This window comes from Ascaphus truei, chromosome 3, assembly GCF_040206685.1.
Source record: "Ascaphus truei isolate aAscTru1 chromosome 3, aAscTru1.hap1, whole genome shotgun sequence".
NCBI classification, from domain to species: domain Eukaryota; kingdom Metazoa; phylum Chordata; class Amphibia; order Anura; family Ascaphidae; genus Ascaphus; species Ascaphus truei.
The window spans coordinates 401,702,122-401,718,887 of record NC_134485.1 but is presented as its reverse complement, the minus strand read 5'-3'; the positions used below and the strand labels follow the sequence as shown (position 1 = coordinate 401,718,887).

Here is a 16,766-nt window from a genome sequence, read left to right as displayed (position 1 = left end):
TTTTCTTATCCCATTTTTTGCTAGCGATTCCACCAGTTTTTCTGCGCTTTCAACTACAATCTCCATACGTTTTTCAGAATTGTTTGTTAAAGTATGCCTTGATGTTGATTGTTTTTTATCTTCTCTTTAATCTGTTTTTTGTTTCCCTTTTCCCATTAAGATGTAATTTGCAGTGATCTAAATGTCAGGTTAGTAAACCAAAAGGAAAAGAAAGCCAATATGATTCTCAAAGGAGGTGGCAAGTATTTTAAAAGCTAAAAATACAGCTTTACTGAAATATAGGAAGACTCAGAGGAATGTAAAAGAAGAACTCCAGTATAGTACAATGAAAATCAAGACTGGGACATTGCTATACAAGGTTACACTATATTATAAATGACAGGGTAGGAAGAAAGGGAGGAGCAGTTGCCCTTTATGTGAAGAAGATAAAAGCTTGTTTAATACATGGTACTGGAGAAAAGACAGAGATACTTTGGGTAACCCTGGAAACTGAAGAGAGGTTTGTCATTCGAACTGGGATGATTTAGAGACCTCAAGAAAAGAGGAGGAACTGGAAATTGAATTAATACTGAACTTCAATAAGATGACAATCAGAGAAGTAATAGTTATGGGAGACTTCAATATGCCAGATGTGGACTGGTATGTCTGTGTTGTTCAGCCAGAAACAGGGGCATCCTGGATTCCATGCAGGGAGCATCTCTCAAACAATTTGTGAGGAAACCAACTTGCAAGCATACTAGACTCATTGGGAGTTATCTACTAATGTCTCCCACCTGCAACAATGGAGCAAAGTCTCTGCATAAGAATTGCACCAGATTAATCACAGTAAAATACTCCCATTGCATTTCTTTGATTAATATGGCTCTTTTTTCTGCATTGGTTTTGCCCTACGTTTGCAGCCTGGAGACATTATTAAGTAGACCTCATTACTTACAAATGGGAATAAAGTATCAGATGTAGTTGTGGGTGAGAACTGTGGTTCCAGTGATCATCAATCAGTGTGTTTTATGTGTGTACTGTTTATCTTTATTTGCATAGCGCCATCCAGGTGCAAAGCGACTCACAACCATAATATATATATATATATATATATATATATATATATATATATATATATATATATATATATATATATATATATATATGTGATATTGTAATAGCAGTCAATGGGAATAAACATAGTTAGATAACAGGAACATAAATGGAAAGGAGGTGGTGGACACAAGTCTATTTAACAGCAAACATTGAACAACTACAGTAGGTGATCGATGGTGCACATGGTGTTAAATTGGGTTTCTTTCGGATTTATATAGCAGTATACCACTCTCAGTAATTCAATTTAAGTTAGTAATAAATACTAAAAAGGTAGAAATATGTTTAAAAATTATATACTTAAATTCCATAAAAATAGATAAAAACATATACAGTATAAATCTTAAAACATCCTAAAACTTTGTAATAACCACTGATAGATGTACACCTGCTGCAGGCATCCTGAAATTAACAACACTTATGTGAGTGATTTTTAAAACTATTTTGTTTCAATAAATCGCATTTAACTTTTTTCTGTTTGCGCTCCATATGTTGTTTCTTTGTATTTGGACAAGTCTATTTAAGGAGGAGAAAGTCATGCAGTACTTGAACTTTTAAAACAGAAAGTAGACAAGTCAATGGAGCCAGAAGGGACAACATTCAAGGGTAATAAAGATCTGCTATCACCCCCCCTAACATCAATAACAGAATTATTTAGATTAAGAACAAAACGAGTAGATGTAGCTTACCTACATTTTAGTAACGCCTTCAACACTGTCCACATAGGCAACTGAGAAACAAGTTGCAATTCTTGGGATTAGGTTATAAGGTGGTTGAATGCATGACATTGGCCGAAGGATAGGCGACAGATGGCTGCGGTAAATGGAGCAAACTCCAAGGAGTTGAAGCTGACCGTTAGAGTACCTTGGGGATCTGTACTGGGACCAGTGCATTTGTAATATCTTTATCAATGACATTACAAATGGTCTTGAAGGGAAAGTACTACAGTATATGCGTTTTTGCACATGAAACAAAGATCTGCAGCAAGATTGACACTCCAGGGAGGTAAACAGGATGATTAATGATTAAGGTACTGTAGAGGAATGGTTACGAGTATGGCAATTGCAATTTAATGCCAAAAACTGTAAAGTCATAAACTTAGATCACAAAAAAACAAAAGGCAGAATACAAGATGAATGGCACTATAATGTCAATTCCTATACAGAAAAGGGACCTGGAAGTCATTATTTCAGCGGACTTTAAAGTAAGCAAGCATTAACAAAGACATTGGGAAAGCCAGCAGGATGCTAGCTTGCATAGGGAGAAGTATTAGCAGCAGAAAGAGAGAGGTGCTGATGCCACTTTACAGATCATTGGTGAGATCTCACCTAGAGGACTGTGTTCAGTTCTAAATATCAGCCCTCTGGAAGAATATAAAATAAAGATTGTGCAAAGAAGGGCTACTAAGCAAAGGTACATGGTCTACAGCGGTGTGTGCAAACTAGGAGGTGTGACATTTTCTAAGGGGGCGCTGAACTAAGCCCCGCACTTCACCACAACATTTAAATTGATTGTCGGGGGAGAGTGCCGGGCCCCTGTGACTGCCCCTTACCTACTCAAAAGCTTCTCCTCCTTCATCTACTGACAGCGATGATGTGTCATCATGACAACGAGGCGTCAAATGGCGACGCGTCACCGCAACATCACATGATAACGTTACGTCTCAGATGAGATGCCCCTAGTCTGCAGCACTAAAGTTCGTCAAATGTACAGTTTAGAGGAGAGAAGGTAGAGGGGGAATATCATATACACCTTTAAATACATAAAGGGTTTCAACAAAGTACATGAGGGAAAGAGAAGCGCTGGAACAAAGTGTCATGCTCTGAAGTTGGAGAGTAATAGGCTCGCTGGAAATGTGAGCAAATACTTCTTCGCGGATAGTGAGTTGGATTTGTGGAATAACAAAGGGCCTTTCTCATGAGAGCTTACAATCTATATACAGACGAGCCAACAAGTATTCTAAAACTTACCTTAAACTTGCCTTAAACTAGCCAGTTTACATGCTGGGTACATTTCAGTGACATTTCTGCAGAGTCTAATGGCCCATCGGATTAACACAGGAGGGGATCCTGGCAGTCCCATTCTGTTTGAATGGGACTGCCAGGGACCCCCGCTGTTAATCCGATAGGCCATTAGCCTGACTGCAGAAATGTGTGAAATGTTGCAGCATGTACCCAGCATGTAGCCAGTATGTACCCAGCATGTACCCAGCATGTACCTGGGTCTTTGCCTCACGTTTGTTTTAGAATACTCGTCGGCACTACAGTAACAATATTGTTATAGTTTATTCATAAAGCGCCAACATATTCAGTAGTACAGTATGGTAAAATGGGGGTACAGAGTGACATCAATTGCATAAACAGAATGACGTACAAATCCAAATAGGGGCAAACAGATAAAGAAGGTAATGAGTCCCTGCTCATGACAATAGAGTCGCCTCATGTCTCCTCAGTCAATTGTCACTCTATCCTGCCAGCATCAACACTGTCATGTTATATCCTCTCAATTTTCATTATAATTAGGCACAATCTCTTTACAAATGTGTATTGTATATATGCATATATATATATAAATATATATATATATATATATATATATATATAAATATATATATATATATATATATATATATAAAGCAAAAAGAACAAAGCTGCGCCTCTGCTAATGGTTTAACTAATATACAATGGAACTAGCTGGATCGGTTCAACACTGTATAAAGGGTTTGTGCTAATTATATGAAATGACTAACATAAAGATAACATTCAAATAAAAATAAAAATGTAAATACAGATGAAATGTGAAAAAAACCGAACATAGCAATCAAACATGTAAACCATACAAATAATAAACAATAAATACTGCGAATATATGTATCCGAAAATTGGAAAAAGAGTGTAAAAACCAGTCCTCAGAATAGTCCAATAGATGGTAAGTTCTGGTGTAGAGGGTCTCCGGCTGCTCTCTAAGTGGACAAACCACATCCACAGGGAATCTATAAGAAAAAGGGGAAGAGAGAGCGCACACCCATAGCGTAAAATAGTACAATTTAATGAGGGGGAGGGGAAAGGGGGGATAAGAATTGCACTTACAAAGGTACAATATAAACAAGCATATTGTGATATATAATCACCACCATCCGGTCAAAAGCAGCTGTGTCTTGGTCTTAGCAGTCCCAGGATGATGTCCCGATTAAAGTCCAGGGTATATGATCTCCTCTCTGCCAGTTTTGGAGTCCTCTAAAGTAGCTCCGAGATGGGAAGCCTCTGCAGCAATCGCGCGGGTCAGTCAGTCCCAGCGCGCGGTGATGACGTCAATGTCCTTGCGTCTGACGTGATGACGCTCCCTGACGCGTTTCGTCACTCAACGGGTGACTTTCTCAAAGGGAAGACATCCTGGGACTGCTAAGACCAAGACACAGCAGCTTTTGACCGGATGGTGGTGATTATATATCACAATATGCTTGTTTATAGTGTACCTTTGTAAGTGCAATTCTTATCCCCCCTTTCCCCTCCCCCTCATTAAATTGTACTATTTTACGCTATGGGTGTGCGCTCTCTCTTCCCCTTTTTCATATATATATATATATATATATATATATATATATATATATATATATATATATATATATATATATATATTGTGTATATGTATATATGTGTATGTATATGTACAGTATGTAGCCATCTAACCCCTGGCTACTAAAATCCTCTGCCTAACATATAAGCCCTGGTACCAGAGCTGCCAGTGTTAGGGTTACTCCTTGCTCTTGCTGCAGTAAGTAACTCCCTAGTAGTTACAGGGGGGTGGGCCAATGGCCGAGGTACTGCCCACTTACCTGGGACCCTCCCTTGGTAATAAAAAGGGGCTGCAATTCCAAATTCAGGGAATCTGGTTCTGTTGGTTGGTGAGGGTGGTTCTTGAGCGAGGGATGTGGTTCTGTCCCCTCCCTCCGGGGAGTGGGAGCTGATACCCCTTATCCTATCAAAGGGTAAGGGAGCTCAGGAGAGACTCTTGGGGCCTCAAGCTCCTGGGGTTTGTTCCAGGGAACAAGAAGATAGGATGTATGCTGTGAGCCAATAAAGATCTTTTTTTTACTCCTGCCTAAGGATTCAGTTATTCAGGGGGAGGGAAGAGAGTTTCCTGCACGAACTGCTCCTATCTATGATAGGCCCTGGAGGATGGAGGCGCTGCACCAAAGAGAAAGAAGATAATATTCAAAAGCCTGTCCTGTTTATCCCCAATACCATCAGCGGATGCTCAGAATCCTGAGAACCTACAGGTGAGCAGCACTACACCTGGTAACCACAACCAAATCTCCCGTAAGAGGGGGGGGGGGGGGTTACATGTGTATATACATAGTATACTATATATAGTATATAGCAAAGAACAGTAGGCACTCTGTCATGTCAGTCAATAAAGTGGGTGCAAATCCTATATAGTGAAATAGGCAATACGATACCGTATTGACGAATATCAAAGGTAGCACTCCGAAGGTTGGTCAAAAAATATATTGTAATTAACACGATATCATTCCAACGTTTAGGTCCGCGTGCGTACACCACACATATGTGTATATATATACAGTACAGGCATACCCCGCATTAATGTACGCAATGGGACCGGAGCATGTATGTAAAGCGAAAATGTACTTAAAGCGAAGCACTACCTTTTTTTCCACTTATCGATGCATGTACTGTACTGCAATCCTCATATACGTGCATACCTGATGTAAATAACGTATTTGTAACAGGCTCTATAGTCTCCCCGCTTGCGCACAGCTTCGGTACAGCTTGGGAGCCAGTATTGCTGTTCAGGACGTGCTGACAGGCGCATGCGTGAGCTGACATTTGTCTATTGGGTGATATGTCCTTACTCGCGAGTGTACTTAAAGTGAGTGTCCTTAAACCGGGGTATGCCTGTATACACATATATATGTATATCTATACACATACACACAAATACTGTAGATCTAGATATATATAGATATATATACACACACACACACAAACAAATATACACACCCTTATATCTCTGCACTTCTGCCATACCTGATGAAGAATCCTGTATGGATTGAAATCTTGTAACGTTTCAACTATTTGCTAGTCCATTGTTACTTTGATACATGGAAGACAGGACTGATTCAGCTACTCACTATTCTATTGATTTTTAAAGTAAATGCAATTCTGATCAAAGAATATAACATTTTTACATACCTGTCCAATCTCCTACTACTTTTATGTGCACAGCAAACGTTGCTTTGGTTTCTGTAGGGCACTAAAAATGTAAATACAATAAAATCAACTTGGAATAACAACTTGGCAGATAATGAAAATCATTTAAAAGAAAAAGCACACAGCCAGAAAGGATGAGAATTAACATTAAAGTATATTGTTCACCAGTAGCAACACTGCATTACTATATTAATACTTAAAGCTACATCATTTAGTTTAACATTACATAAAAAGGAATATATATTAAATATATCACAGAGACCACAGTATATTTTTGACCCTTTAGAAATACACATTGAGCCATATTTAGTAAATGTGCTACTCCATAACATATATTTTAGAGATGGAAGGCACCTTAAGGCCCATTTTAGTGATGTATAGTGTCTTCTGGTGACAGGAGGGGTCTTTTGGACTAATATTACTTAGTACATAAAATATGAAAATACACAGTCTTAGCAGGCTCAACCCAAACCCAAAATAATTCCACAAGGCTTACGATGACCAAGGCACCCACTTTTGGGTTTGAAAATATAGTTTGAAAAACAGTGGAGTCTTATCCAAGACCAGTGCTCTCTTAAACTTATGGTACTTATTATTGAACACAATATTAAAGAAAAAGCAGCAGCTGAAAAACAAGTCACTGAATTACAAACAAAATTACACACGTTTACTCATATTGATACATTTAAAGAAATGCACTAAGTTAGCAAAACGCATTAACACACTAGAAAAAAACATAATGCTAACCAAACAAAACAAATATTAACATGATTGTATTGATTATTAGAAAAATCAAATCTACATTTGGCAAAAGCATAAATCAACAAGGTCACCTTTCCAGAAAAGTCCTCATAACAACCTCATCAAAAAGACCCCTAGACCAACTAAATCAATTCTCAGGAAATCACCTAAGACTGGTAATCATTCAGGGAGAAATGTTGAATCTGATATCTCAGATAATGAACCAACTGCACTCAGTGTTTCCTTTTCAGAGAACGAATCGGTGGCCTCTTCAAATGACGAGATACGTTCCATTGGTAGACAACAGATACAACATGGAACCACAACAAAACAACAACCGTCAAAAAACGACGAAGAAGGAGATCTAGGAATAGATTGGTGGACGAATCCGTCAAAGAAAAGAAGGTACTGTACTAAACCTAGATGAAACTAATCAATATTTCACAATATGTTCTCAATCAATCAGAGCTACAACGTCTGGACTTTGGCTTAACCTTTGCACCTGGAAAGAACTTTAATCTGTTCTCCACAATAGTGGATTTATATAAATTCACTAGAAAAATAACTTTAAAAAAGGTTTTTCAAACAAAAGGGGAATGCAATTGATATCTCCACTAGCAATAGTTCTACATCACAGGACACAAGTACATCAGACACAGTTCCTTTATTCGACATTAGGTGACAGTTATCATTTAAAGACCACTGCCATATACAGGTTTCTAACTGAATTACTCAATGGATCATCAGATTCTCATGACCTAACACAAACCTTCCTGAGAAGAACTGATTCACGGTTAAAAAAAAAGGGGAAGAATCACTTTTATCATTCATTAATCACCTTAATCACAATGAGTTAAATTTAAAATTCACCCACACTTTTGATTATCATCACTTACATTATTTGGATTTATTTTTATTCATTGATATGGATGGGAAAATCAATTCAAATGTATATAGAAAAACAAACTCCCGGAACACATATCCAAGATTTGACAGCTGCCATCCAAAACCCCTCCTAAATTCAATTCCAAAAGGACAACTAATACGTCTAAAGCGAATATGTTCAAAAAATGAAGATTTCATAATTCAAGCAAATGACTTATTAAAAAGATTTGAAGAGAGGGGATATCCTAGTCTAAACCTCAGAAGGTCCCTAGAGGAGGTGAGCAACATGAATAGGGATGATCTCTTGAATAAAGAAAGAAATCGATTAACCCGTCAAAACAAATGGGAAACAAACAATCCAGTTTTTATCACACAACATAACATTCAAGTAAATAACATTAAAGACATTGTGAAGAAACACTGGAATGTTTTGTCTGCAGATCCGTTATTAAACGAAGTTTATAGAGAAGGCCCTCGCTTTGTTTTCAGAAAAGCCAAAACAATAGCTAACCATATCTCAAGAAGCCTCTTTTCATCCTCATGTTCTAACACAAAGGAATATCTTCCTAAAGGATGTTTTAAATGTCTTAAGTGCATATCTTGTGCTTATATGATGCAGTCACACAACTTTGTATCCTTTAATACAGGACAGTCATACCCCATCAAGTCATTCATAAACTGTAATGCCACATTTATAGTCTATTTATTGGACTGTGGATGTGGCAAACAGTACGTAGGACGTACCACACGAGCATTAAAAATCAGGATGAGGGAGCACATAAGGCTAATCAAAAAAGGAGATCTGACACACCCTGTATCTCTACATTTTACAAACTGCAAACATGGAGACATTTCCAAACTTAAATATAGAGGAATTGAACATATTGAGAAACCCTATAGGGGAGGCAATAGGCTGGACTTACTGGACAAAAGGGAACTCTTCTGGATTTTTACCCTAAACACGAGAATTCCGTTTGGGTTAAATTCAGAGTGGGATCTTAATCCCTTTCTAAAATGAATTGTCAATTATAGTTATTTTTCATTATACGGTAACTTTTGTAATCCCTTGTTAAAAGTGAATTTATTGTCATAATCATTTTTCATAACAAGGCACCCTTTGTAGTGTTGTTACATTTAGTCCAAGAAAACCACTGTGTAATCAATATCAATTATCATCTCACCCAATACTAAAATAATTATACACAGTATAAAAGAAAATAGAATTATGTGCAAACAAACAAAGTATTGGTTTATAATATATAACACCACGGTTCAAACATCTGGCGATTCTAGACATGTATGGATCACAAAAACTCTTTGTATATGTGACTTTATTTCATAATTAAAAGATTAGGCAGATATAGGCATAACAGATCAAAATAATCTTTTGTAAATAATCATAAATTATAATTCTGGGTTATATGTATGCCTGCACTGTCTCTTGTTCTATGCTTGTGTTTAACTGAAATTATTCATAAAAGTCACATAGAGGCATTCCAAGAAAGAGAAAATACATCACTAACTACCAAGGATTGTGTTAATACTTTTGTAGTTGTTTTTATAAGGTTTTCCTTAGATACACACTTCGTGGAGAACGGAGAGTGTATACTGTTAATAATTAAAATGTTCAATAAAGTTGTTTTAAGTTTTTTTATTAGTGTTCGTTAGGAGATAGAAATAAAGTTGTTGTTGTGGTTCAAAGACGCGCTGACGTCACCACTCTACCCAGCGCGACGGCGCGACTCATGGGGCGTCATGGCAACATGGCGCGCTCCTGGTGACGCTACTGAGCGACGGGTTAGTGGCGAGGAAAGGCGGGAAAATGAACCTATATCAGGTAAGGGGATTTGCCAGAGGGTATGCACCTTGAGAAAGAGCGCAAGCTCGAAACGCGTTGGTGGGGGCCCCAGGGCTCATTTTTTGTGTACTATGCTCTAATCCATTAAACCTTTTTATTGGGAACACAACTCTCTAGCAGTTTTTTCCTGTAGTGCTCCATCTCTCCTCATCAAACCTCTAAAAAAAAAGTCCACATTTTGTCCTACTTTTCTCAGGGGAAACGCAATCGATGTGTTCCAATCTGCAGTTCAAAGGGACTTGATACTTCTTTCACAAGGTTTCTCTACAACTAAAGATATGAGATTACATTCTATTAATCTCACTTCAGACCAACGGAATGCCATGAAAAGCTTAAGAGACAATCTCTCCATTGTCATAAAAAATGCAGATAAGGGTGGAACTCTTGTCGTCATGGATCGTGACTATTACACCCAAGAAGCTTACCGACAACTAAGTGATCATCACTCTTATACCTCACTAAAATCTAATCCTACCAATTCATTTTTGAATGAATTGTTTGACCTTTTGGATATGGGTAGGGAACTTGAGGTCCTCTAAGTCGATGGATTTTAATATCTACACTGCATCCATCCTATCATTCCCATATTCCATCACCTCCCTAAAATTCACAAATCTTTCACTTCACCACCCGGAAGACCCATTGTCTCAAGCATTGGGTTCCTGGGTGAACATTTATCAATTTACATAGACCACTTTCTACAAACACTGGTTTCCAAATGACCTTCTTATCTTCTCGACATTTCACATGTACTATCACTATTCAACAATTTCACATGGGTACCTGGATATTTATGGGCGACATTAGATGTTTCATTACTCTACACTGTTATATCACACCATCATGGTCTTACAGCTGCACGACACTATTTAGAAAATTTCTCTACACTTTCACCTCCACACATTATAGCTATTTTAGACAGCATTTAATTTCTCCTTACACATAATTATTTTATGTTTCAAGGGGAGTGCTATATCTAAATACGTGGGACCGCAATGGGAACACGCCAACCTATTCATGGGTTGGTGGGAGCAGTCTCACGTATTTGGAGATACTAACCCCGTCAGACATCTCATTATTTAATATCATCGTTACATACAGTAGATGCACTTTTGATTATTTGGAAAGGTACCATTGAACAGTTACACTCTTTCATAGACACTCAACACTAATCCCTTCAATCTCACTTTCACACATCACTATCACCATCATCACATTCACTTTTAGACCTCTATCTTTACGTGGATTTAGACATGAAGGTCTACACAGACATTTACAGAAAATCCAATTCCGTAATACGTTATTATGCGCTTACAGGTGTCACTACCGCAGTCTATTCAATGGTATTCCTCGTGGACAATTTCTTCGATTACGATGAAATTGTTCCACTATGACTGACTTAGATTCAAGATCTTTAGAGTTATTCCAAAGATTCAAAGTCAGAACATACAATCCAAAAGTACTCAATGAAGTACTGGCTCCAACCCCAGACCATGGCACTCCGGACATTGACTACTCTGCTGGCACCTACCTATGACCTCGGCAAGTATTAAGAGTAACCCACACTCTCCAGCCCAGACCCGGCGATCTTGACTATCCACCCTCTAGGCGTGCCTCCGCTGCTGTGGATGCGCAGTTTCATACTTTCCCACCTCAGTACCTGGGTCCCGCCTTGTTCGTTGTGAGCGCAAGCATTACACCTCCCTTCTTTATTACCAGAAACAGCAACCAAGCAAATTCAATTAAATCTATCATCAAAAAATATTGGAATATTTTGTCCAAGGACCCCTCTTGAGGGATATGGTCACAATGGTCCCTAGATTCGTTTAAAAAAAAATCTGAAACGTTGGCAAACATAGTATAACCTAGTATGCCTAAACCTATTGTAAAACCTAACAAAGAACTTTTTCCAAATTTGCTTGGCTGTTTTTCATATGGCAAATGTAAGATCTGCGGATATGTTCTAAAAACAAATACATTTGCCAATAAAGAAGGGACAAAAGTATTTAGTACGTTGTCGTTTATAAAGTGTAAGACAAATTATGTTACTTACATGCTTATCTGTGGATGCAATTTGAGATACATACACTGGCGACACACTTTATTCGAGCTCGGCTAGTCCCACGAATTCGGGTATACCCGGGTGTATTGAGGTTTGTGACTGTTTTCTGCCCGAGTGCATTGAGGTATTTTCCAGGCAGGGATTGAAGCATTTTATTCCCGCTGGCTGCAATACTGCACAGTATATATATATATATACTGCATTACAATTCATGAATTTATGCCATCTGGTAGACACGCGAAGCATTGCAGCCTATTAAATCCTAATCATTATCATTTAACAGATCAGCCGCCCGTCAGCCAGGCATGAACCCAGGCTGGGAAGGCAAACGCAACGGGGCTTGTCAGAGGTGAGGAGCGGCGCATTCCAGGTATCTGCCAGGTACATACTGGGTATTTGCTCGAATAAAGTGTGTCGGTGCAGTAGTCTAACCACTAAGCCTTTCAAAGAGGGTGTTAGAACACATGAGACTGATATTCAAAAAAGACCAGACACATCCGGTATCCAAACATTTAAGTGTCTGCCAATCTGGCAGTCTGAACAACTTCAAATGCATAGCCATGGAGCACGTTAGACAACACTTACGAGGGGGCAATAGGACTTCTCTTTTGTATCAAAGAGGGGCCTCTTGGATTTTTACGTTAGATACTTTGATAACGAAGGGTTTAAATACTGAATGGGATTTAAAGCATTTTCTATCATCTAAATCTCCATATTATATATCTCTTTATAATATCATGTTATATGTATCATCTTTCTTACCCCCTCATTGATTAAATCATTTGTTTTATAGATTCACTTGAACTAGCTCTTTGGATACAATTTAACATGACTTGGATGTATTTATCTGCTTGGATTATTGGTTGTTACATTATGTGAACATTCATTCTCTGAATCTAAATTCTCTTAATATATCTGTGTTCCTATTTGTATCTCTAATTGAATCTTATTATCATAAACGTTATCCATATAAAATAATTATTGTTTGATTACAGTTTATATGTTTTTTTCTTTGATATTGACGTAATAAATATACAATCTATATATATCCACAATATGAATCATTAACCATGTAGTCATTTCTGTATTATATTTGACTTTAACTCATTATGTTATTAGATGTCATTCTCTAAAAAATTAGGTTCCATACTTTGATATGTGTTTTTATAATATATAACACATTTTTCATTTATATAGGGACATACATACATACATTTATTTTAAGTTATGGTGGGTGAAAAAGGCAACAAAAAACCTCCACAGTTAGCATACAGCCAATAAAGAAGATCACTTGTGAGCACATTCCCATGTCTTACACAGGTCTGCACCCCTGCCTTTAAACCATTATCACCTAGCATACAGTGCTTCCACTGCAGCAAGGGATACTGGGAAATGACATGCAAATGAGCACACGTGTCACCTTTTGCCTGGAATATCCATTCACGCGGAGCCCTTATAAGCAAATGCATCGCTGTTTACACAGCTTTTAAGCACAGCATGGGACTAGCAAAGCAAGTCAAACCACTCACAGACATGTTTCAACCTTAATGGGTCTCATCAGTGTGAGGTTGGTTTATACTTGCTTTGCAATAAAAGCATCTGTCAGTGGAGGAACCAGAGGGGGAAGCGCACGGCGTGCAAATTCTACATCCGGTACACGGAGTGTCTGTTTTCTACCGCCGCCCCCCACTAACACAGCAACGAGACATCGGATCTGTACAGAGGCTTTGCTGGGACCATGCTGCTATTGTTGGCGATTGAGTAATTATCTCATACATACTATTAATCCTGCTTTGTTTGTGAGTGCGCAGTTTATATTTTATCCAGTTCCATAAATATTTTTGTAACTTTACTACACTATGAGTGTGCCTGTTTTTATTTTGGCCTTTTTTTTTTAGATATCTTCAAGTGGTCCATCCGTGTATCTGAATTGCAAACTGAACTGTAATTTACATATAAATTCATTTTTATCTGCTGATTATTTACTAACAATAACTATTGTCAGTATTGTTTTTATAAACATATTTAAAAATAAAGGCAATGTAACCTATTTTGCTATGATATATACTATATACTATATATATTCTAGTTCCTGTGACCTTGCCATGCCTGTTAACCTGCTGTTGCCTGACCCTGCTAGTAGTTGCCTAACCCTAATAGTAATTTTGCCCATTACTATACTGTATGTGGGGGGGGGGTGTATTTATTTTAAAGTATTTGTGTTTTTTAATTTTGGGGGGAGGGCACAGAATTGGTACTGCAGGCCTGCGGGGAACACCCGAGGGCCACAGCCGGCCTATAGTATCAATGCTGTGCATCCCAAATATTTAATATATGTATTGGGGGTATAGGGGTTGTTGGGGTTGTATGTTGTTTATTGCAATGTTTATTGGGGGCAATTGTCCCCAATAAACATGCTATTATGCCTTAACCCCTTCATTGCCTTAGCGGCTATCCGCTATGGTAATGATGCAGCATTAATGTATTTTAATAATATTGTGCGGGAGCAGAGGGTCTCCGGAGCTGAACCGCTTTGGTTTTAGGTCCGGGGACCCCCTGCTTCCCGAGATACGGGCCCCTTTATGGGGTGCTGGTATCCCTCTGCTTTGTTTACATTCCGCGGTCACGTGATCGGGACGTTTAAATGCAGAGGGATACCGGCACCTCATAACGGAGCCTGTATCTCGGGAAGCAGGGGGTCCCCGGACCTGAAACCAATGCGGTTCAGCTCCAGAGACCCCCTGCACATGTACACTATGAATAAAATTGTATTTAAAAGATTTTTTAATGTTGCCGATGTTTGCGCCGAGTGTGGCGGATCTCTCTCTGCTGCAGACACATCTCAGCAGTGGACGGCTTATCGGCAGCTTCTCGCCAGGCAGACTGTCTCGCCACCGGCTAATCGCCATGTTTGGCAATGTTGCTCTCGCTGTGATTCACCAGGGATTCGGCCCTTCCTGCATACAGTGAGGGCAACACGCCAAAAACATGGTGATTTCAAACCCCTGGCGAATGCAATTTTTCGCCGCGTAGTGCATGACTCCCATTGACTGGATCTTTAAATCAATTGTACTGTAGTAGTATACAACTGAAAAACAAAATGTCATATAAACACAAACAAAACGATGCTGAGGACTTTCCTTCCATCTCCACATACACACACACAGTATGAATCCCAGCAAACAAATGTACAGGATACTTTCTTAATTAGTCTCACAGTAACAGAGATCTCTCAACCAACAAGGATTTCAACCTGCCATTGCATTTTAGAAGAGCAGATATTTTGTTTCACAAAGGTTTCATACCATTTTTAATGAGCAGGGATTATATTTTGCCACTGCAAATGTCTCATAGTTGTTGCTCTGAATAAGGCTTAAAGGCAGAAGTTTCTCAGAGGTGCAGTAATTGACATGAAACAGCACGATCATTTCTCATATTTATTTCTATATTTTAAATAATTCTTAACCAGCGCTACATTTTTGATTGCGAGACCATGTCATAAAATCCTTAACACGTAACATGTCTAGAAACAAATAGATGTTGTTGTTATATATATATATATATATATATATATATATATATATATATATATATATATATATATATATAGACCATACGATACCGGTTGCAACACGACATCAAGGGACAGCTCGCAGGTAAGTAGATCAAAAATGTTCTATATTTGATAGAAGACACAAAAAAGGTTTTTGTGTCTTCTATCAAATATAGAACATTTTTGATCTACTTACCTGCGTGCTGTCCCTTGATGTCGTGTTGCAACCGGTATCGTATGGTCTGTTATTGCTTTATGGGATAAGCACCAAAACTTATTTACTTGCATATGGTGTGCCGGCTGTGCATTGGATTCTATATATATATATATACAGTATATAACATAGCAAAATATGTTACATTGCCTTTGTTTTTAAATATGTTTATAAAAACAATACTGACAATAGTTATATTGTTAGTAAATAATCAGCCAATAAAAATGAATTTATATGTAAATTACAATACAGTTTGCAATTCAGATACACGGAGTCTCCTGTTCCGACCCACTCTCCAGGGATGCTCTGTGGGCAGTCTGCTGCCGCGCGTTCACCCGCTACTGCTTGTAAAAAGCGCGAGCGGCACGGGGGGAGGGTGGTTCCCGTGCGGGAGCCGCGAGGAGAGTGAGGCGGAACAGGAGATTTCTTCTGTAAGTGAAGAAATGTGGAAGGAACCCCCCCCCCCATATATCCACTCCCTATTACTACTCCAATCCAATGTGTAATAATTCTGGTGTTGACAAAAGGCAAAAGGTGACACATTGTGTGCTCATTTGCATGTCATTTCCCAGAATCCCTTGCGGCAGTGGAAGCACTGTATGCTGGGGATAATGGTGAAAGGCAGGGTTGCAAACTTGCCTAAGACATGTGATCTTTTTATTTGCTATATATATATATATATATATATATATATATATATATATATATATATATATATATATATATATATATATATATATATATATATATATATATATATATTATAATATATTTAAAAAAATCTTCATATTAAGAAAGTTTCAACAAAATAGTTGTTTGTTTTTGCAAATACATTTCTTTTTTTGATGTAAACATACAATATAAAATATTGACATGAGACAGCAAGAGCAAATACAAATTGAAAATTGGGAGAGAATAACTGGATAAATCACCCGACTAATTACAAAATATTGCTCAAGTCCCAATCCGTATTGAGACCTGATGGTATACGTGTACGCAACGTAAAAATCCAGTACATCTCCCTCTTGTCTAACAGATTGACTCTATTACCACCCCTGATGGGAGGTAGAATATGATCAATACCCATGAAAGGGAACCTCTGAGCATCCCCCTGAATACAGGAGGAGGCA

General features: G+C 38.1%; 1 protein-coding gene across 3 annotated transcripts in view; it reads right to left on the bottom strand.

The window, feature by feature from the left end:
- NOX4 (NADPH oxidase 4) overlaps positions 1-16,766 on the bottom strand; it is a 293,029-nt gene that overhangs the window by 148,099 nt on the left and 128,164 nt on the right. For all 3 annotated transcript variants that reach the window (XM_075592551.1, XM_075592552.1, XM_075592553.1), the window contains one exon: positions 6,306-6,366. In XM_075592551.1, coding sequence (XP_075448666.1) covers positions 6,306-6,366 — 61 coding nt within the window. The remainder of the gene's footprint in view (positions 1-6,305; positions 6,367-16,766) is intronic.